This window comes from Apis mellifera, linkage group LG1 (genome assembly GCF_003254395.2).
Source record: "Apis mellifera strain DH4 linkage group LG1, Amel_HAv3.1, whole genome shotgun sequence".
Classification (NCBI taxonomy): domain Eukaryota; kingdom Metazoa; phylum Arthropoda; class Insecta; order Hymenoptera; family Apidae; genus Apis; species Apis mellifera.
This window is the reverse complement of record NC_037638.1, coordinates 3,741,596-3,765,387: the sequence shown is the minus strand read 5'-3', so window position 1 is coordinate 3,765,387 and position 23,792 is coordinate 3,741,596. Positions and strand designations below refer to the sequence as shown.

Here is a 23,792-nt window from a genome sequence, read left to right as displayed (position 1 = left end):
TAAAATTCGTTGTTTGTTGTATTAAGATAAGTAATGCAATGGTAAGTTTCTTTTTTTTTTTTTTTTTTTATCAAGATTTTATTGGTATTAAATTCGAGTGCAAGATAAATATTCTTTCGTCGAAGTTAAAAATAAAAATTTTCGAATCTTCTACTTTTTGCATTCTTCCACTTGTTTCGTATAATCGTTTCAGTTTCACTTCGATAGTAGCCGAGTTTGAAATTCTTAGCATTAAAAACGAAGGAACAGATGGCTGAAAAAGTGATTCGAATTCAAGTAAAAGTTAGTGGAAAGAAAGGGGGAAGGAACTTGTTAATCACACGAATGATATGAATTTTATTCTCTTAATTCAAAAATGGAATATCTAGTGAATATTCTATTTGAACAAATTTTAAGGAGAATCGAGGAGGAATCCAAGATTCAAAGAAAAACGAGGGAAAAACAAAGAGAGGAGGGGGCTGTGAGTAACACTGGGCCGAAAAATTCGAATGGAATCGAGTACACTCTGTGATTTACCCTTCCTTCTCTTCCCAAATCTAATTTACATTATCGTATTAACATCCTCCTCGATCTGCTCTTCCAAACTTTCCCCTCTCGAAAACCCTCCCCCTTTAATGCAACGAACTAGAGCTTGCTTCTTTCCAACCCAGGCAAGTTTAACGTTTCAACGAAAAAAATAAGGTAAAATAAACAGCCAAGATGTACAGCCTCCCCTTCCTTTTCCCCCTTTTCAAAAATCATTTCGATGACAAGAACGATTAAAAAAGTCACGAATCTTTTATAAGATATCCACCTCCCCTTCCCTTTCCACGAGTAATAAATTAAATAGTTGTAATTCTGAATTGTCAGGAAATGTGATCGGGAAAGACGAGAATAGAGCTTGTATATTACAGGCAGGGTTTGCTTTTCCATCAAAGCGCCTCCTCGTTGCACGCGTTGTCGCAAAATGAGACTTGCGCCACAGAGAGAGAAGGATAGATATACAGATACATAGATAGATAGAGAGAGAGAGAGAGAGAGTTTGGTACAACACGGCCGATAAATATCGATCCCTTGTTCCACGTGCCGCGTAGAGGGATTATTCGGCCGGGAAAAAGGGGTGGGATGGGGTTGGGGAGGGGGAGAGTGCCTAGAAGGGGGTTATTTGGGGAAATGCGACGCGCAACCCTTTCACTAGGGACCACTAGGCGGCTCGGCCGCGGCGAGAATTGGCACACTTGGATCGATATTTCGATAAAAATTAGCACGGAGATCGGATACTCTGGAAAATTGAACATTCCTTTTCGAAAATTTCACTTTTCTCAATTTTCTTCGCTTATCGAAATTTTTCTCAATTATCATTAGTGGAATTCTTCTTATCTTTGATTTGACTATGGATATCTTAATTAGAAAAATCTTCGATCTTTGTTTATGAAAAAATATTGGAATCATGATAATATTAAAAACGTAGCAATATGTAGAATATGCTTTCCAAATTTTCTATTGAACATTCCTTTTCAAAAATTTCACTTTTCTCAATTTTTTTCGCTTATCGAAATTTTTCTCAATTATTATTGTGCAAGTGGAATTCTTCTAAATCTTTGATTTGACTATGGATATCTTAATTAGAAAAATCTTCGATCTTTATTTATGAAAAAATATTGGAATCATAATAATATTAAAAACATAGCAATATGTAGAATATGCTTTCCAAATTTTCTATTGAACATTCCTTTTCAAAAATTTCACTTTTCTCAATTTTCTTCGCTTATTGAAATTTTTCTCAATTATCATTACAAGTGGAATTCTTCTAATCTTTTATTTGAATCGAAATTTTATGGGTATCGTAATTAAGAAAATCTTCGATCTTTGTTTATGAAAAAATATTGGAATCATGATAATATTAAAAACGTAGCAATATGTAGAATATGCTTTCCAAATTTTCTATTGAACATTCCTTTTCAAAAATTTCACTTTTCTCAATTTTTTTCGCTTATCGAAATTTTTTTCAATTATCATTACAAGTGGAATTCTTTTAATCTTTGATTTGAATCGAAATTTTATGGGTATCTTAATTAGAAAAATCTTCGACCTTTGTTTATGAAAAAATATTGGAATCATGATAATATTAAAAACGTAGCAATATGTAGAATATGCTTTCCAAATTTTCTATTGAACATTCCTTTTCGAAAATTTCACTTTTCTCAATTTTCTTCGCTTATCGAAATTTTTCTCAATTATCATTACAAGTGGAATTCTTCTTATCTTTGATTTGACTATGGATATCGTAATTAGGAAAATTCGATCTTTGTTTACTTATGGAAAAATATTGGAATAAATATATTAAAAACGTAGCAGTAGAAAACATGCTTTCCAAATTTTCTTTCCTATAATTCTCTTTCCTTCTATCCGAAAGAAAATTTCATCCTAGAAGAAAAAAAAAAGGAGAGGACGCGTGTGATCGATCTTCAAACGATATCGGACATTGTTATAAACTGATCCAATTTCTCAGTAACCGTATTCGCGAATATATCGAGGCAAAAATTCGTCTCGTATTCCCCCCTAAAAAAAAAAAAAAAAAAAGAATCGACAATAATTTCTCCCTACTTTCCATCATCTTCGTTTCCAAGATATTCGTTTCCAAAAAAAAGAAAAGAAAAGAAGAAAGGAATCATCGAAGGGGAAGAGGAAAAACTGTATCTCTCGAAGCCGAGGAACGAAGAAGAGAATTATTATTTCCAATGAAGCGTTTCGAAGAGAAAGAAGACGTAGCGCGTCGCTCTTTTCGCGGCCGAGGGGAGGGGAAATGTATCGGCGGGGAATAATGCAACGTGATCGAGAGGAGAGGGATCGGAAGAGAGATGAGAAATTAAGCGAACCGTGGAGGATCGCATCACAGAGGACACGACAGCAATCGTCCCTGCGCATCCACTCGATGGAAAATAATATTTGCCCGTTGGGATGCTTTATCTGCTGCTACCCATCCAGAACGCGATCCCAACGAATGTCTCGCTCGTTTCTCGCGTCGTCCAAAACGCCAAAACGTCTCTCTTCTTCTCCTTTCTTTCATTCTACCCGTTCAGAAAAGAAAAATCATCGTTTCTAATCGAGGGAGAAAAATTATTCCTCCTCAAAGAGTCGATTTATTTTCTTTAAGAGGAGAGGAAGAGGAAGAGAATTGCAAATTAAATTAGATTGATAGAATATCGAGAAAGAATGCGTTCTACAAGAGAAGTTTGGTGGAAAATTATTATCAAAATTAGAAACGCGAGATTAATTTGTCCAACTATTTATCCTCGAAGATTTATTTTGGATTTATTTTTTTTTCTCGAGAGGGGAGGAAGAGAATTGGAAATTGATAGAATATGATAGAAAAAAGAATGCATTCTCCAAGAAGAGTTTGGCGGAAAATTATTATCAAAATTATTAAGATTAGATTATTATTAAGATTAAGAATGGTTAGAAACGCGAGATTAGTTCGTCCAACTATTTATCCTCGAAGAGAATTGGAAATTAATAGAATATCGAGAAAGAAGAATGCGTTCTCCAACAGGAGTTTAGCAGTTGGAAAATTATTATCAAAATTAGAAACGCGAGATTAGTTTGTCCAACTATTTATTCACGAAGAATGGATTTATTTTAAATTGATAGAATATCGAGAAAGAATGTGTTCTCCAAGAGGAGTGGCGGGTGGAAAATTATTATCAAAATTATATTATTATCAAAATTAGAAATGTGATATTAGTTTGTCCAACTATTTATTCACGAAGAATGGATTTATTTTAAATTGATAGAATATCGAGAAAGAATACGTTCTCCAAGAGGAGTTTGGCGATTGGAAAATTATTATCAAAATTATGATTAATAATAATTAGAAACTCGAGATTAGTTCGTCCAATTCTTTTTATCCTCGAAGATTTATTTTAGATTTATTTTTTCTCCTCAAGAGGGGAGGAAGAAAATTGGAAATTGATAGAATATCGAGAAAGAAGAATGCGTTCTCCAAGAAGAGTTTAGCGGAAAATTATTATCAAAATTATTAAGATTAGATTATTATTAAGATTAAGAATGGTTAGAAATGCGAGATTAGTTCGTCCAACTATTTAAAGGGGAGGAAGAGAATTGGAAATTGATAGAATATCGAGAAAGAAGAAATATTGATAGAATAATTGATGGAATATCGTTCTCCAAGAGAAATTTGGCGATTGGAAAATTATTATTAAAAAATATATTATTATCAAAATTAGAAACATGATATTAATTCGTCCAACTATTTATCCTCAAAGATTTATTTTGGATTTATTTTTTCTTCTCGAGAGGGGAAGAGAATTAGAAATTGATAGAATATTGAGAAAGAAGAATGCTTTTTTTAAGAGAAATTTGGCAGTTGAAAAATTATGATTAAGAAATGATTAGTTCGTCCAACTATTTATCCTCGAAGAGTGGATTTATTTTCTTTCCTCTCAAAAAGAGGAAGAGAATTGTAAATTGATAGAATATTTAGAAAGAAGAATGCGTTCTCCAAGAAAAATTTGGCAGTTGAAAAATTATTATCAAAATTACGATTAAAAATAATTAGAAACGAGATTAGTTTGTCCAATTTTTTTTATCCTCAAAGACTGGATTTATTTTCTCTCCTCTCAAGAAGAGGAAGAGAATTATAAATTGATAGAATATCGAGAAAGAAGAATGCGTTCTCCAAGGGAAATTCGGCGAAACAATGGGAAAAATTTGATGGTCGATCGACGAACCCGTTCTTCGTTGCGCCAATATTTCCTCCCTTCGGAAAATGTGTCAGCCGTGGAAACGGCCGGGAGCTCTCGACCGTTTTCGATTTTTCCCGCGGCGAAAACTTGGTGGCCGAGTTTTCCATCGAAAAAAAAAAAAAAAGAAGAAAAAAGGGGGAGGATTGGTTCGTTCGTTCGAAAGCTTGACGAGAGATGCGCAGAAAGGGAGGAAGAGGTTATTCTCCTCTTCTCATCACTTTCTCTCCTTTTCCATTCGAAACTGTCCTTCTTCATTCTTAACCCGCGAAGCTTTTTTTAAATATGAAGGAAGAGGGTAAAAGAAGAGAAAAGAAAAACGTTATTAAAATGTGTTTAGAGCCGCTTCGAGAGGAGGGGGAGACGTTATGAATATTAAGCGACCTCTTTCGACGAAGTATAGACTTTGTGTATATGGCTGTATATGTACAACAAATATATATATATATATTGGAGGGAAATTTGCCTCTTTGTTACAATTTTCGAGAATATTGCGCGAGGGTTGCTTCTTTATACGTTCGATCGTATAATTACGGAATATGTATTATCACTCTCTTTTTATAAACTTATAAACTAGAATAAAATGGTACAAAACGACGAAAGTTTTTAATTGATAATAGAGAACGAAGGAAATTGATTGAAAAAGTTTCACAAGTTTGTTTTTTTTATTTTTAAATAATATATAACGTTCATTGCGAATTTCTTCGTAGTCCTTTTTCAACGCACTTTCCAAAACGGTGTATAACACAATGATTTTCGCTTTACGCACTTTTTACCAGCGTTATAATACGATACGCTGTACGTACGTGGCAAAAGAGGAATCGATAATTCGGCCATTATCCCCAATGAACCGTTACACAAGTCCATTTTCAACCCTTTGTAAAAGTTCAATTATCGAAATCAAAGCTCGCCCGAGCCGAGCTTACATTCCAGTTGGATTGAAAATTTTTCGCGGCGCGTTAAAAGCGCGTTTTCGTTTCTGAGAGGGAAAAAAAAAAGAAAGAAAGAAAGAAATCATCGTTAACCTCGTCACTTTTTTCAACTCTATTCTTCCAAAAAAGTAGATATTTCTTAGAAAAAAAAGAAATCTTCGCGTTTGAATCGAAAGAGGAAGAAGAAGAAAAAGAAATATTTGTCCCTTGTTGTTTCTCTCGTTGCAAGAATCTCCAAGTTCTCGAAGAAAAAACTCTCGAGCGAAGAGTTATCCGTCTCGGATCAGGCGAGAACAAAAACCGAGAATAAACCGAACGTCTGCGCACAGAGAAGGAGAAGGAAGCCTTTTGTTCCTTTGACGAGAGTGTTAATTAATGTCAGGGAACTGGAACTTTGAACCTCGATCGAAGTTCCGCTCGAACGAAAGATGGGGATCAATCTGGGGAAATTTAAGAACGTTTCAATGAACTTTGGATCGTACGAGACATCGTATGAATTATTATTGGGTTGGCAACTAAGTAATTGCGGATTTCAGTCGAAGTTGACGACGACCTAATCGAAGCAATAATCGATTCGGATCGTCACAGTACAACTCGCGAGATTGCAGAGAAGCTTCATGTATCGCATACGTGCATTGAAAACCGCTTAAAACAACTTGGCTATGTTCAAAAACTCGATACATGGGTTCCTCGCGAACTGAAAGAAAAGCATTTAACGCAACGCGTTAACAGCTGCGATTTGCTAAAGAAACGTAATGAAAATGATCCATTTTTAAAACGATTGATAACTGGCGATGAAAAATGGGTTGTTTACAACAATATCAAGCGGAAAAGATGGTGGAGCAGGCCACGTGAATCAGCTCGAACAACATCAAAAGCTGGTATTCGTCGAAAGAAGGTTTTGTTATCAGTTTGGTGGGATTACGAAGGAATCGTCTATTTTGAACTCTTACCACCCAACCGAACGATCAATTCTGTTGTCTACATTGAACAACTAACGAAATTAAACAATGCAGTTGAAGAAAAGCGGCCCGAATTGACAAATCGAAAAGGTGTTGTATTCCATCACGACGATGCAAGGCCACGCGCATCTTTGGTCGCTCGGCAGAAATTATTGGAGCTTGGTTGGGATGTTTTGCCACATCCACCGTATAGTCCTGACCTTGCACCATCCGATTACTTTTTGTTTCGATCTTTACAAAACTCCTCGAATGGTAAAAATTTCAATAACGATGATGATATCGAATCGTACCTGATTCAGTTTTCTGCTAATAAAAACCACAAGTTTTATGAACGTGGAATTATGATGCTGCCTGAAAGATGGCGAAAGATCATTGATCAAAATGGGCAACGCGTTACAGAATAAAGTTATTTAGTTCCATGAAAAAATTATCTTTGATTTTCTAAAAAAAATCCGCAATTACTTAGTTGCCAACCCAATATATAGCATTCAGTATGAATTGGAAATAATCAAGAGTGATCTATTTTTAATTTATAGAAACGAATATTGTTGTATAATTTCGTACATTTCTCTCAGAAGATTATTGCGACAAATTTTCGTCTTCTTCTTCTGCAAAAAAGAAAAAAAAAAAAATGGAGCATGCGAAACGCGAAGCTCTCTCTAATCTGAAAAATGCTGTTAAAAGAGGATCCACTCGCCTTGGTCCACTTCAATTTTAAACGCAATCACGGTCGAAAAGGTGCGCAGAGTTGAACTCGGCCTTCTAATGCGCTCGCCAAGCACCCTTCATCCCGCGATCTCGAGCACCATTGGATCATTTATTCAACGCGTTTCATTTATTCGCGCGTAACCGCGATATAAATTTTATTCCGCTCTTTGAACCGAGTTCACGCCTCCAAGCAAATCCGTGCTCTCCAACGTATCATTTGTCACCGCGAAATTGCGAACCAATAAAATTGGATTCCTAGCAGGATGAAATCGAAGAAATCGTACACTCGATCGTTACATATTTATTAAATAAGATAATTTATTATTAAATAAGATAATTTTCTTAGAATTGAATATTTTTGACAATTTAGAAGACGCTTAACGTGCCGCCGATTATCAACGCGATGGATAATAAATGAGAATTTGCGAGCTGGGAAATTCAATTAGAACAGGCTGTTCTACAACTTCTGGTAGACGTCATAACCAGCCAGAGAGGAGTGTATATGTATATGTACACGGCAATGCAATTAAAGGTTAATACTTCTGGGTTGCACGCCTATTGTACGGGTGTCGGGACCAGTTGCTCGATAAAAGATATTTTTTTTCCTTCTTTCTTTTTTTCCTCTTACAAATTGTTGCAGCTGATCGTTCGTGCAAAACGAGGAGCTGGCTGGCTTTGCCTCTTTCCATTCTTTCTTTCACCATTAATTCAACAGTTTCTTCAGTTTTAATTTTTAATTGAAAATTTTATTTTTATTATTCCTTCTTTTCGTCGATCGTTGATCTCTTTTCGAGAAAGGAGGAGAGTGTTATTTGTTTAGGAGGATAAAAGAGAAAATAAAAATTGTCGGGGAACAATTTCCTTCGTTATCGATAAAAGGAGGATAAAAAGCAGAGAAATTTTTATTTTTCCGTGTATTTCTATCTCTATTCTTTCGTGAATATTTTTAAAAAATCGGGGGGGGGGGGGAATGGAGAAATTTTCATTTTTCCCTCCTTTTTTTTTTCGAAATATTTCTATTGTCAGAATTCTTTTTACATCTATGAAAATAAAATGAAATAAAAAAATTGTATCGCTCGTATCGTATTTTTATCACCGTGACTTTTGGGCTATTTTTATATTCATGTATAAAAATAGAGGAGAAATAGAAACTGAGGAGGGGAAGAGTAAAAAAAAGAAAATAGAAAAACGAATAAAACAATGTATTCTGGTAACGAAAAAAAAAAAAAAAAAAGAAGAGAAAGAAACTTGGATGAAATTGCTCGCCTTCGAAATTTTGCTCGCATCATTTCCTAATGGAATAAGCGCTTAAGCGGTGAGAGGTTTGCTCCCCCCCTCTCCCCCCCGATACACGATATATAGCGTACGTGCTTTCCACTGTTTTGAAAAGGAATTAGCGCGGTGCAGAATTAATAGAAAATGGCTTGTGTCTATAAAGCGGCACGCCTGTATATAAAGTATCACGAGCACGCTACGAGTACGAAACTGTGCGTAAGATCTGCTGCTGCTGCTGCTGTAAGTCCTTTGCAAGATTATACACGCAAAGCTTTTGCAAGACTGTTATAAGGCGTGTGTAAGACTATGGCAAGATTAAACGAGATCATGTGTTGGAAACGAGACTGATGCAAGTTTAAATGGGATTACAACGGATTAAATGAGGCTGTATGCAAGGCTAAACAAGGTTACGTCTAAACTCGCGTAAACCCCGCCTCTTTGTACGAAAGGTAAGCGAAGATTCGGTCGATTAATAATCGACCGAAATTAACCGCTCGTATCGATGCAATTCGATCTAAAACGAAAATTTTTCTCAACACTGAATTCCTCGCCAAGGAAAATGTTTAATTACTTTAATATCTTACCTTGTTTTAATTCAATATTATATAAATTCTTATTTATTCGTTTCGTAATGCAATTGTCGAAAATCGAACAACTTTGTCCCTCGACTTGAACCCACCGATTTCTTTACCGATTGATCAAACGGGGATGGTTCGATCTAAAACGAAAATTTTTCTGAACACTGAATTCCTCGCCAAGGAAAATGTTTAATTACTTTAATATCTTCTCTTGTTTCAATTCAATATTATATAAATTCTTATTTATTCGTTTCGTAATACAATTATTGAAAATTGGACTTTGTCCCTCGACTTGAACCCACCGATTTTTTTACCGATCGATCAAACGGGGATGGTTCGAATCGAATGGAATCGATCGATGTGTGAAGATACGAGACAGCTATGATGCCGTATTCGAAGAGTAAGAAGATTAATAATCGACCGAAATTAACCGCTCGTATCGATGCAATTCGATCTAAAACGAAAATTTTTCTCAACACTGAATTCCTCGCCAAGAAAAATGTTTAATTACTTTAATATCTTCCCTTGTTTTAATTCAATATTATATAAATTCTTATTTATTCGTTTCGTAATGCAATTGTCGAAAATCGAACAACTTTGTCCCTCGACTTGAACCCACCGATTTCTTTACCGATCGATCAAACGGGGATGGTTCGATCTAAAACGAAAATTTTTCTGAACACTGAATTCCTCGCCAAGGAAAATGTTTAATTACTTTAATATCTTCTCTTGTTTCAATTCAATATTATATAAATTCTTATTTATTCGTTTCGTAATACAATTATTGAAAATTGAACTTTGTCCCTCGACTTGAACCCACCGATTTTTTTACCGATCGATCAAACGGGGATGGTTCGAATCGAATGGAATCGATCGATGCGCGAAGATACGAGACGGCTATGATGCCATATTCGAAGAGTAAGAAGATTAATAATCGACCGAAATTAATCGCTCGTATCGATGCAATTCGATCGAAAACGAAAATTTTTCTGAACACTGAATTCCTCGCCAAGGAAAATGTTTAATTACTTTAATATCTTCCCTTGTTTCAATTCAATATTATATAAATTCTTATTTATTCGTTAATGCAATTGTCGAAAATTGAACAACTTTGTCCCTAGACTTGAACCCACCGATTTCTTTACCGATCGATCAAACGGGGATGGTTCGATCTAAAACGAAAATTTTTCTGAACACTGAATTCCTCGCCAAAGAAAATGTTTAATTACTTTAATATCCTCCCTTGTTTTAATTCAATATTATATAAATTCTTATTTATTCGTTTCGTAATACAATTATTGAAAATTGAACTTTGTCCCTCGACTTGAACCCACCGATTTCTTTACCGATCGATCAAACGGGATGGTTCGATCTAAAACGAAAATTTTTCTGAACACTGAATTCCTCACCAAGAAAAATATATTTAAGTGGCTACTTTAATATCTTCCCTTGTTTCAATTCAATATTATATAAATTCTTATTTATTCGTTAATGCAATTGTCGAAAATTGAACAACTTTGTCCCTAGACTTGAACCCACCGACTTCTTTACCGATCGATCAAACGGGGATGGTTCGATCTAAAACGAAAATTTTTCTGAACACTGAATTCCTCGCCAAAGAAAATGTTTAATTACTTTAATATCTTCCCTTATTTCAATTCAATATTATATAAATTCTTATTTCGTAATGCAATTGTCGAAAATCGAACAACTTTGTCCACCGACTTCTTTACCGATCGATCAAACGGAGATGGTTCGAATCGAATGGAATCGATCGATGCGCGAAGATACGAGATACGGCTATGATGCCGTATTCGAAGAGTATATATACGCCGATCGATTTTTCAACGGTTAGACGTTTCTGAATTCTACTCATTGTAGAGCGGAAACTCTAATTCCCCAGGGCTAATCTCCGCGCCGCTCCCCCGGGCGAACTTCTAAAAAGTTCCCACTCGAAGCGGTAACTTTCCCGTCAGCGGCACGCTCCTGGGGGTTAAAAAGACTCGTGCGAGGGATGACGTGCGATCGACAGAATTCCACTGGAAACTTGTACCTACCCCCGCGGTCGTAGAATCGATACTTGGAAAAATATTACTGCACTCCCCCTCCCTCTCCTTCCTTTCCAACTTTCCACTTTTATTTTTCCTTACTCGCGTTCCACCTTTATCCTATCGCTCGCTATCGATTGATTTTGATTCAAATTTTTCTTCGAGAGTGTTTTGAAATTTTGATGAAAATTGTTTATTACGTTGGAGATATTTTAGGAGGAAGAAAGATTGTAAAAGGAGGGAGGAATATCGAGCGTGAATTTGAATATATATATGCAGTTGTTAAAAACTTTTGTTAACTGGACGCTTTTTATTTTTTTTTTCGTGGAACTGTATAAAAAAACTGGAATAAAAAAAGAAGGGAAAAATATATATATATATAAAATATGGTTCAAATTCTTGTTGTTGGAAAAATATTCCGTTCCATGCGAAACACGGGTATGATTTTTATAATATCGCGTTATATTTCGTTCTGTTTTTTTTTTCCCTCTCTCTCTCTCTACAGAGATGACGCGCCAATCATTTTGAAAACCTATCCCTTACAATATTAATCTAGAAATACTCGTAGAAAAAATAAAAAAAACGGTATATTTTTCGGGGGGGAAATCTGCTGAATTGAATTCTGGTCACGCGCGAGCCCGTATCGAGCCAATAGAAACTCTGCAAAACAAAATTTTCGCTCGCGTGCCTTCGATTTAACGTCGGATGAAAAATCAATTTTCCCACTCGGGAAAATTATAACGTAACCAAATTTTCCTCCCCCTTGGATGGATTAGGGAGACAACGATGAAAAATTGACGATAAAATTGCCTCAGATCGTTCTAATAATTTTAATCTTTGTCGAAGAATTTTTTTATTCGTCGAAAAAATACGTCTTCTTCTTGTAACGAAAAATTCCCCTTCTTTCGAAACGAAACTTGAAATAAAAACAGGGTGCAAGACTCTTTCACCTGAAAATTCATCTCTCTGTGCATCTCCCTTCCTCCAAATAACTTATCGCAGCCATGGAAACGCGCGTTAAAAAATTTCGTGACCAAACTTTTCTCGATGCTTAAAGAAAAACTTGTTAACAAAACTTCCATTCAAATGATCTCCAATGGAATCTCCAAATTCCAATTCGAATTAGAAAATAGAAAATCTCATAATCTCATAATCTCTTTGTTTCACGAAAATCTGTCAAAGATCAAATGATTTTTCAAAGGATCGGAAAACGTGTCCAAGTTTGGGGATTTAAAGCTAGGTTGGGACGATTCGTCCATTCACTTCGCTAATTTGGCCACGGTTTAATAATTGGACGCGGAGGAGCAAGAAGCATTGTACGAAGGAGGAGCAAGAAGCAAGAACACAGACGAAGAAGGTGGCTCGAGTATGGGTTCAACAATGAAATAATTTCGTGACGGGACCCCTTTCTTCTTGCGTGGAACGTGTTTCGCATTTCCTTCCTGCTTGGAGATCCATCAACTCGTGTGTGTATATGGAAAATTTGCACGGTATGTTTCGGGCAATTGGTATTGGATAGAGTAGGTTTCAAGAAGGTGGAGTGAAATTCGGAGAAAAGATTATTTGAATGATTCGTCATCTTTGGCGTGGATATATTTTGGAATTTTTGAGGAATGAAAATTGTAGTGCGAATTAGTAAATTGGAATGCTTAAGGGGAAGATTATTCTTTTATTTTCTGTAGGAATATTTGAGAGAGGAAGGTGAGGGAATGGAAAGAAAAGGGAAAAGTGGTAGAAAGTATTTTCATACTTTCTTTGAACTAATCAATTATAGTGCAAAGTAGAGAATTGTCAATTTAGAATCTCTATTTCTTGGATCATTTTTTTTATTTTTTTGTAAGAATATTTAAAAGATGAAACGAGAAAATGGGAAACGAGGGAATGGGAAAGAAAAGGACAAAATAGTGGAGAGTATTTTTAATCAGTTATAGTGCAAATGGATAAAATGGTTTCTGGAATGCTTAATCCAGAGAAAGATCGTTCTTTTATTTTCTGTAAGAATGTTTAAGAGAGAAAAGTGAGGGAATGGAAAGAAAAAAGAAAAGTGGTAAAAAGTATTTTCATGCTTCCTTTGAACTAATCAATTATAGTGCAAAGTAGAGAATAGTCAATTTAGAATCTTTATTTCTTGGATCATTTTTTTATTTTTTATAAGAATATTTAAAAGATGAAAAGAGAAAATGAGGGAATGGAAAGTATTTTTAATCAGTTATAGTGCAAATGGATTTCTGGAATGCTTAATCCAGGGGAAGATCGTTCTTTTATTTTCTGTAAGAATATTTAAAAGATGAAGGTGAGGGAATGGAAAGAAAAGGTAGAAAGTATTTTCATGCTTTCCTCTTTGGACTAATCAATTATAGTAAAGTAGAGCAAAGTAGAGAATAGTCAATTTGGAATCTCTATTTCTTGGATCATTCTTTTATTTTTTTATAAGAATATATAATAAAAGATAAAATAAGGGAATGGAAAGAAAAGGACAAAATGGTAAAAAGTATTTTTAATCAGTTATAGTGCAAAGTATAAAATGATTTCTAGAATGCTTGATCTTTATTTTCTGGATCTTTATTTTTTGGATCTTATTTTCTATAATAATTTAAAATAGAAAGAAGAGGACAAAGTGTTAGAAATCAATATTCTCATGCTTTCCTCCTTTTCCTATCCCTTTGAACTAATCAAATATACAATAAATATCCAAAAACAAAATTGTACTTCGAATATATAAAAACAATTATATAATTCAATTTAAAACCAAAGTTTCGTATTTAATATTTAATATTCTGAATAATAAAAATTTTTCTCACAAATAACTATTAATCCATTTTTATAAACCGTATATCCATGCTCGATAATATCATTTCTATTTGTATCTGCCGATTGGCAATCGTGATAGTTGCAACTCGCTATGATGAATTGGTTTCGATAATTAAAACATAATTTATCCGTTCGACGAATACGATCCGCTTCGAATTTATATCTCCATTTTATATTTCATTTTCAACAGACTTCGCAGAGTCCATCTCCTTTGCATTTCTCGCGGGGAGAAATTTTGTGCGACGATTTTTCAGAAACGGCAGGAGGAAAATAATTGGAACGAAATGAATACGCGCTCGAAATTCGGGATGCTTGATCGATCGTTCCAGACGGAATCCCGCGCATGCAAGTTCCTTTGTACCAGCGGATCCTCTGATATGTAGCGAGCAATCGATGCAATTACAGTTATTAGCGGCCAATTATAACCCATGATCTAATCTATCATAAACGAAAAGTAACCTTCGAATTATTTGAATTGTTTCGATCGAGCTTTCCAGTCTCGTAATTTTTGAAAAGAAACGTCGATCAAACGCGTTTCAAGGAATCACAGTTTAAAAGAAATAAAGAAAAGGAGAGAGAGAAATAAAATATATTATCTCTCGGTCGTTTAAATTTTCTAGATTATATTGATGAATTAATTCGATTGAAAAATGAATTCTCGGACGTCTAACTTCCGACTAAACTCTTCGTATTTAACGTTATCGGTATTTGGAAATCATCATCGATGCTTTATTCATAAGAAACTCTTCAGCAATTCTTCCCGGGATCAGTCAATGAACACACCGACTTGTCTCCTGCTTATCAAAATAGAATATACATTTCGAGGAAAATCAAAACTTTTCTTCCTCCATCTATCTGTTGGAGAAATATTATTTATAGTTTCGCGGAAATATTATTATTCAATGACAGCTGTGCTCGCGATTAGAAATCTAGCTTGCATAATTTGTTACGGATAAAACGTTGAATATTAAAAATATCGCTTCCCGTTAAATATTACATCACTCTAACGTTTGAAATATTCGATCTTTACGAACGAGACAAAATTCTCGGTATCGTATAGATTCTTGCGTTATTCGTCGAATAAATAAATAATTAACGTATTAAATTCTGTACGAGGAGAAAGGAGAAAAATCGTGTGTTACATTGAACGTAGCGATATTTAGTATCGGTCCGACAAAGAGATATTTCACACTCGTCCAAACTCGTCGTGTCTCGCGTCTTATCGAACAATATGGCTTAGCCCGGGGAACACGTCTCGGCCGCGCGATACGTGTGTAAACCCATTTCGCCCGACAGGGGACACCGGCTGGCGGCGGCCGCATTGTCATTCGAAAATTGCAGCAAAGGCGACGCCAGCGGTAGGAGGGGCAACCAAGCGTCGTGGAGCCACGGGGATACATTAAACCCGTGGTGGAACTTGGGACAGTCGTGACAAATGGCTCTCGGGGCCGAGTGTACTAACGTCATAATGAAACGTCGCCCGTGAACGCGAAAAACGTAACCTCGTATAATTATCAAGAGTTCTTCCCTTCGGATCGAGCGTTAAACTCGACTGCACGAGTGAAATGATCGCGATCGAGCGAGTCGAGTAAACGGCGTAAAGGGGATTTGGAAAGGGAAAGGACTCGAGGAGAAAGTGGTGGGAGAAGACAGAGCGAGACTTTGTAAGTTAGCTGGGGGAGGGAGACACTGTTTCGAGAGATGCGACGTAGATGGCGCTTAAAGTCGTTCGCGAGAGTGGTAACAGTTGGTGAAATGAAACTCGCGCCTCGCTACGTTGCGGCGTGTAATTGTAATTACATGATAATTCTCGGGTCGCGTGTTTAATTATTGTTGAATCGTGGCCGGAGATTGTGATTGTGAAAAGAGATTCGAAGGAAGGAGAGAGAGCAGTGAAAAGTGTTTAGGATTATTAATGATGACTCGATGGTGAGAAGGATATCGTTCGGCAAACGGCGAATCGTAGATGGCGCTCGAGTAAGTACTAATGAAATTTGTCTCGCGTTGTCGCATAATTGGAATTCTTCGTGTAATTCTTAAAATTATTTCGATCGAAAAGTTAAATTACCTAGCCGAGGAATTTGGGGGAGAATGATTTATGGCTATAATAGTCGGAGCATTGTTTCGAATAATGTTATTTTTAACGGACAATTTCGACTATTCGAATAAATTCGAAGTCGTTGAAGGATTTCTTTCGATAATCCTGGCCGTGAACGATGAATTATATCCGCGTGCAAGTATATATTGGAAGTAATTTACAATTGGGCCGAGCCCGTAATCAGGTCACACGTGGCTAATAATGTCAACAGCGCGAAGCTTATTTACATTGCCACAGATGGTTGTAGAAACATTAACTTGCGAGCGGAATATGGCCGATTAATTCGTTATGTAAATTGTTTGCGGATGTTCGAAGAATAGGAGTATTTTTTTTCCATTCGATGATGCCTCGCTTTATTTCTCGACCGATGGAGAGAACAGTCTTTGAAGATGAATCGTACGATTAATTATCATCGATTATTTGTCGCGCGCGAAATTGCCGATATTTATAAACACGATGAAATAAAATTGAACGCATGATTGAACAGTATTTACTTGCGACTCGAAATTCAAAGGCAGACGAATACATACTCGAATATTAATTTATCAATTCTCTTATCGTCTCAATTGCGTGTTGTAATAAAGCATATACCAAGGATCGTTATAAAATTACGATCGATATGATATGATCGAGAAGAAAAAATCTCAAATTAATTATCAAATTATAATCAATCTCGGAGGATTAGAGAAGAAATATCGAATATTGATGGCCGTAGCGTGACGGCTTTGCCGATTATTGTCAATTATTCCGATTTTCAGGGGCGTTAATGCCACTCGACTCGATCATAAAACCATTAATCTCCGTTTCCAACCACTTTTTCGCTCCGTCTCTTTACGCAATCGTGCAACGTATCGTGCAACGTTGTTCCTCGACGCGTTACATTAACGCGTCATCGCGTCCCATCACGGAACGGGGGAGGGGAAGGGGAGGCACAATCGACCCGTGGAATCAAATCGCTTAGCAAATGCGTGCAACTACTATCGACACGTGAGACAAATGGCCATCCGCCTCTTAAAAATTGCATGACACGCCACGATTAGCATTTCCGGCTGGGTTGGCGATCGTCATTGGTATCAGATGACGCGTTCTCACACGACGACCCTCCTCACCGATATCGAAGCCGTGCAGTTAAGAAAGTTTCTCTCTTTTTGCTTCATAATTTAGGCAAAAAGAAAAATTCTTTTATTCGATCTGATAATCTCTTCTCCTTCCATATCGCGAAGAATAACTTGACGAAGGATTTTATTTTTAATAAATTTTTTGTATAAAGTAATATAAAAATGATTAAATTATATTATCAACGAAATGTCGGTATCAAATAACTAATTCAAAATTTATCTTGTATGTATTTGAATATTTAATATTCGATATAGGGAAATTATTAAGAAAATTGATCCAATTGGTACATGTGTATAATATCCTGTTGGTATAAAGAAGATTGAACCATAAATTCTATTCATTAAAATGTTTGTAGAATAGTAAAATAAACTCATAAAAAAATTGTTAATATTAAATATAGTTTTCTAAATTTTAGATTATTGGTAATTAATGAATAGTAATGAATTAATGTAACTGTAAAAGCAAAAATAAAAAAATATAAACGATTTTTTTTTTTAATTATTTTTTTTAATTATCACAGATATATATATTAATAAGTTTGCAAGATGATCGAAATTTTACGATAAATAATTGTTCGAAAAAAGAGGACAAATCCTATTATTAAATTATCATCGATTTAAACAATGAAAGTAATATATAACGATTATTGTCATTATTGTTATTATTATTTAAAAAAATCGAGGCACAAAATATTTTATTATTATTCTTCAATCATTCAACCAAAATAAGGAAACTAAAATGAATGAATTTAATAATAGAATTTTTAGGATTAAAAAATTTATAATATCTTTTGATATTACATCAATTTCAATATTTGGAGGAATCGACGAATGGAAAAATGTTCAGAAGAAGGAAACAAAAAATATTAATTCCGAAATGACGAATAAAAGCATGCTAAATTTTTAAAAAATTAATAATTCCTCGAAATCATAATCTCAATAATTAATGTTTAAAATTATTAATATTGATCTATAAATTATCAATCACATTATCAAAAATACACTTTCTCCGATCGATTCGAAAGAAAAAAAAAAAACCTCCATTTTTCCATCCTCTCGTCTCAAGAAAAATTGACGAGAATTCGCGAGCAATCCATCCTTCTCGCTCGTCTCTCCTTTCCATGCGCGGCGCACGCTCGCACGCTAAAGGAAATTCATCAACCCTTGGTACCCCGATACCGAGCTTTACTCGATACACATTTACGTACAACGCACAAGTGGAAAGCGAAGGAGACGCGGCGGCGAACGGGACGACGCAGCAGCAGCAGAGCACAAGCAGAGAACAGACATAGGAAATGGAACGAGCGAGGGAAGAGCCAGAGGGGGTTGGAAGAGCGTCGGTGGCGCCTCCAAGCGTGGCCGAGTGGGGGCTGAGCAGCAGGGGCGTACGGACGCGACGCGGCGCGGATCCGTCGTCTCCTCAGTCGACGTCAAGCCGTCGCGACGCGTGCGTCTTCTCTTTTGCCGGTTTCACGAATCTCACGAGACTCGCGTGTCCCCCCCTCCTCTCCCCGCCCCCTGTACACAGCGTGGCCACCAGCTCTCTCTCTCTCTCTTTCTCTCTTTCTCTCTCTCTCTCTCTCTCTCTCTCTCTCTCTCTCCGTGATATCCTCTCACCGTGTTTCGCCCACCTGTTCGCTCCAGCGAAGTGTGTGCGTGTGTGCCGCGGTCCTTTCCTCTCTTCTCTCTTCTCTCTTTCTTTCTCTCTTTCTTTCTTCCCCTCTCCCTCCTCTCCCCTCTCGAGAACGAAACGAGATCACGCAGTGCACGTGCGTTTGTCATGTACACGACGTACGTGTGACAACGAGAAAGATAAAAAAGATCGGTCGAAGGAGAATAAGTGTGCCTCAATACAGGATAACACCTGGCTCAAGTTGCGAAGTATCTCGCGAGTGATAAATATCGGCTACTTTTTCCCCTCCCCCCTCTCTCTCTGGTGCCGCGTGCAACCGTGGTGAGAAAACGATCGATCGATCATCATCCCTCGGTTCGGTTGCCCCCCTTCCTCTCTCCCTCTTCCCTCCCTTCCTCCCCCCGGTGTTCGATAGCCGGTTAAACTGGGCCAGTGTCGGGATCGTGTCGGTTGGAGAACGTGGAGGAGGAGGTGGAGGAGGAGTGCCTTTCTTCCGGGTCCTGTGGAGGCCGGTGTGATATAATCGTCGTCGGGCCAACCCTTGGATTATGACTGTCGGGTAGGTATGGACTTTTCTCCAATTGAAATTTGGTGGTGGAGGTTGCGTTCGCGTATCGCCGATTATTATTGGTGCCGGTTTCGATTCGACGATATTACAGTTTGGAAACTTTGGAGAAGGACGAGTGATCGAGGTGATCGCGTATTTTTTCTTTCTTTCTCTTTCTTTCAGTAGATAGGATTGTACAACGGATGATTTCGTTTTCGATTAACATTTTCGCTTTGGTATTCGGCGGGATCTCGTTAATGTTTCAACGCGGCCCCGTTTATCTTTGGACAAGTGTCAAGTGCCGCTTTCGCCCGGGGCAAATTTACAATGGGAGGAGGGTGTTGTTCGGCTCGAAAGTCGGCTCTTCGCCGTCACCTCGATCATCCCGTTGAAATTTAAATAGACGCCTATCCCGTCGTTGCTTCTTTTCCGTCGATCGGAAGGAAGGAAAATTTCGTCTCGCGGATCGTTTGTTTCTTCCGAATTAACGATACGCGAATATTCGATCGAAGTTGTGTATAATTTGTTTCTAACTCGTGTGTGAAAATACGCGTTCGTTGTAATTGAAACTGTGCTCGTGGATAATAGAGTGAAACTTTTTGAAAAGCTTGTGAAATAATTTTTTTTTTCCCTTCTTCTTCTTCTTACGAGTTTCGCGCTCGTTTACCAAGTCGGGTTTTGAAAACATTTTCACGTTTCGAATCACATTCCTCTCATTCATTTTTTCTCTCTCTCTGTTAATCTCTCGTAAGGAGAGATTAATATTTCTCGTATTTCTTATATACTTCGTGACCGGTTATATTCTATTTATGTTTTCAAAACATGACTCTTGAGGTTAGTAGATAAGAACGATTACATATGCAATAATATTCCACAGTATACTCTCCTATACAAGCCTCTCTTTACCGTGTTAAACTCGTCTTGCGCGATAATAATAGTATCGAATAAGCTTAAAAATCCTATAAATCTTATAAATTAGATATTTTCACGAAAAAGAGACTCTTTAATTTTAGCCCTTTCTCGAAATTATTTCGTATGAATAAAAACCAATATTAATTTATAATTATTATATACAAAGGAACCGATTCGATCGATTTATCGATTAAAAAAAGATGCAAAGAGATGTATGATATATTAATCCGTAAAATTGCGCATAAAGCAAGTAAACGATATTCGAGTTCAAACTGTGTCATTTGCATCGACGACTATATAATATCTTCCAGTCACCTTGACTGGTTGTATTGCACAGTGTTGCAATTTAAGTCAGTCAATGTGTCGCACATCGCGTGTCACACATTCCCCCTTCTCCTCCTCCTCCTCCTCCTCCCCTCTTTTTTTTATCGTTCCTCCAACCTTCCTACGATATCGATCCGCGAGAAAATAGTCGATTATCGACCGTTGGCTACCGAGGGCAATGGAAAGATTATACGCTTTGCGCAAAGAATTATAAACTTTTTGAACAATGCTTGTCAAATATTCACAATTACGACTCGTTCAATTTTTCATTTCAAGCGGTGGGAAACGAAAAAGAGGAAAAGAAAATTTAGATCGAAATTTTTTCGTCTCTTTTCTCTTTTTTTTTCTTTCACCAAGAAGCCGAATACCGAATAAACCTTCTTCTGTCTCGAACTCGAGTTATTCTATTTTTCCTTTTTTTTTTTCGTCGAAAGTTTTCGCATAATTTAGCATGATTTAACATAAGTAATCAAGCTTAATGACAATTACTCGATAATGAATAGATAAAAAAAAGTTGGTACTTGTATATATTCAAACCAATATTTTTTACAATTTTTGTAAAGGAAAAAAATATCCTTCTCTTTTCTATATTTTTCCGGAGAGAAGACCGAGGAATCGTTCAACCTGAGCCGCGCGATTCATCGAATCTTCGTTACACCCGCACGGTGTGTGTAACTGGTTCGAGAGCCAGAACCGTCGCGTTATATTTTCTGCGGCGCGATTTGAACGGCCTTGGGGCGCCAATCGCCGCCTGTATACGACGCGGCGATACGACGGTCTCGAAAACGGTATCGATATTATTAGATCGCCTCGTCGTCGGTTGACACAACAGCAATTTCGTTTCGAACAATTTCGATTCGTCGTTACGAAAATTTGTCAATGGTTTGCATCATCGCGGCCCGCGCACTTTTTATATACTTTTCCTTCGGTCGCCTCTCTCCGTTTGGCATCGATCGTAAATATTATTCCCCCTCCCCGCCCCCGTCTCCTTCAAGGTTGCGCAACTGTGGCCGAGCGCGAATTACCGCCTCCCGACACCAGAGGCAGCCCAGTCACAAAGAGCCGATTGTGTTCCACCTATGTTTTTCGTGATGCATAGGTGAGAGAAAGAAAAGAAAGAAAAGAAAGAAGGAGATGGCCGCGGAGAGTTTTCTTTCTCGTCTCGAGAAATTCTTCTCGATCCGTGTGATGATTCTTCAGTTAAGTTAATCGAAACGACACATTGCATTTTCCATTTTCCAGGGGAATATTAATTCGGAAAGATAATCGGTCGATTATTACTTTCTATTATTGATACTGGAGGGAAATAAAAATTCAGAAATTCGTCTATATAATAATTTTTCGATCAATAAAGCGTTCGTTATTAAATTATTAATTATTAATTTTTTCGTTACACAGGTGTTTGGATTTTTTTTTTTACGTAACGCGGAGAATAATATTTCCTCGAGTTTGTTATTACATTCGTTGTAGATACGAGTTTTCCAACTCGATAAACGGGGAGAGCGCACTCGGACTCGTTCGAATAATAATTATCCGCTGTATGTATGCAGGGCATTCATAAGCCCGAGGTCACGCATCAATTGATCACTTCTAGCTGAACTTATCGAAGAAAGAAAATAAATTCTCTCTGTCAATTTATAGTAGCGTAGATGCGGCCTAATAATTATTTCTCATCCACTTCGATATTCGTGGAAATTCGCGCGTTCCATAGAGGAGGACAACGAATGCCACTATTCTCTGCTATTTCTCCGATTTATTTTCCGTAAAATCATTTTATTTTTTCGAAAGAGGGAAATTTTCGAATTTTATCATCGATTCGCTTCTTCTTATTTTATCGAAAGAAATTTGAATAAAAATGAAATAAAATTGAATCGTATTCAAGCAACATTCAGAGACAATAATCGTCTACTTAATTATTATTTCGTTTTTATCAATTTTTGTAGCAAATCCGTATCAATTACGTCGTATTAATAAACCTTAGTATAAATTTCCAATTTAAACGGATTTTTATATACAAATTACTCGAATAACTTTTCCAATATTCGAGAATTAGCATTCGCTTCAACAACGTTTCGATTAAAAATCGATGACAGTTTGCTTCAAACATATCAATTTTTATCAAAGAGTTCCAAAGAAACTATTCAAATTCCACTTAAAAATATCCTCTCACACACACATATATATATACATATACACAAAATCTCAGAAGCTTCGTTTCGAGGGATATCATCCCTCGTTTCGAAGGAACGGCGCGAAGGAGAAAATGGCGAGACAAAGGTAAAAGAATTTAGGGAACAGGAACGACGTTGTTTCGAACGTGCGGTGGATGCCACGCTTGAAAACCGTGTCCCAGGCCCGTCTTTGTCCCGATCGTCACGTCTCCCCATCGTTGCACGTGAGCCTCGTGCCAAAATCATAGAAGGCAGGGGGTGGGAGGGAGGACGACGACGACGACTACAATCTCTCCACGACAAATCGGTGTCGCGGATCCATCCTCGGCGAACCGCGGCGAGAAACGATAGGGCAAAGTGGAGGCGAATTGTCTTCGCCGATAGAGAGAGAGAGAGAGAAAGAGTTTTACGTGCTTCTTTCCACCGTTGCAGGTTCCGACTCGTGCAGCTCTCCTCTTTTTCTTCCTCTCGTTATCTCGAACCAGCGTGTATGCTCGAAATCACGAATGCTGTTGAATGACTGGTCAGTTGGGATAAGTAGGAGGAGGTTTCTTTTGTTTCTTTTTTCTTATGAGATTGAATATTTATCGAGGAACTTTAAAATTACTGTGAAAATTAATTTTTATTTATGGATTATTTATTTTGTTGTATTTACAGATTTAATTAATGAAAACTTTGGATTATATGAGATTTAAAGATTTTTTTGTACGATGGAGGCAGGCTTTTTCAATTCGTTAATAACTATGACGTAGAAAATATTTTCTGTGATTTGATAACAGGGCGTTACTCCTCGAATATTGAATATATAAGACGAGCAACTTGTTCTTTGGAAAGAACGAGGTTCCAAATATTGTTCATTTACTCGATTGAGAAAATGAAAAAGAATCGAAGAAACGGTTTCTTAACAATCTATATTTCGCTATTTGGAGATAG

At 36.8% G+C, this 23,792-nt stretch overlaps 1 protein-coding gene across 24 annotated transcripts in view; it reads left to right on the top strand.

Annotated features, from left to right (window-relative positions):
• The first annotated feature begins 15,798 nt into the window (after positions 1-15,798).
• The window catches only part of LOC409780 (CUGBP Elav-like family member 2), a 458,105-nt gene continuing 450,111 nt past the window's right edge, over positions 15,799-23,792 (top strand). For 8 of the 24 annotated variants that reach the window (XM_026439193.1, XM_026439163.1, XM_026439129.1 and 5 more), the window contains exon 1: positions 18,696-19,464. In XM_026439193.1, coding sequence (XP_026294978.1) covers positions 19,454-19,464 — 11 coding nt within the window. In that variant the 5' untranslated portion in view covers positions 18,696-19,453. Of the gene's footprint in view, positions 16,034-18,693; positions 19,469-23,792 lie in introns of those variants that run through there. The other 16 variants (XM_026439182.1, XM_026439177.1, XM_026439170.1 and 13 more) reach the window with 7 other exon arrangements.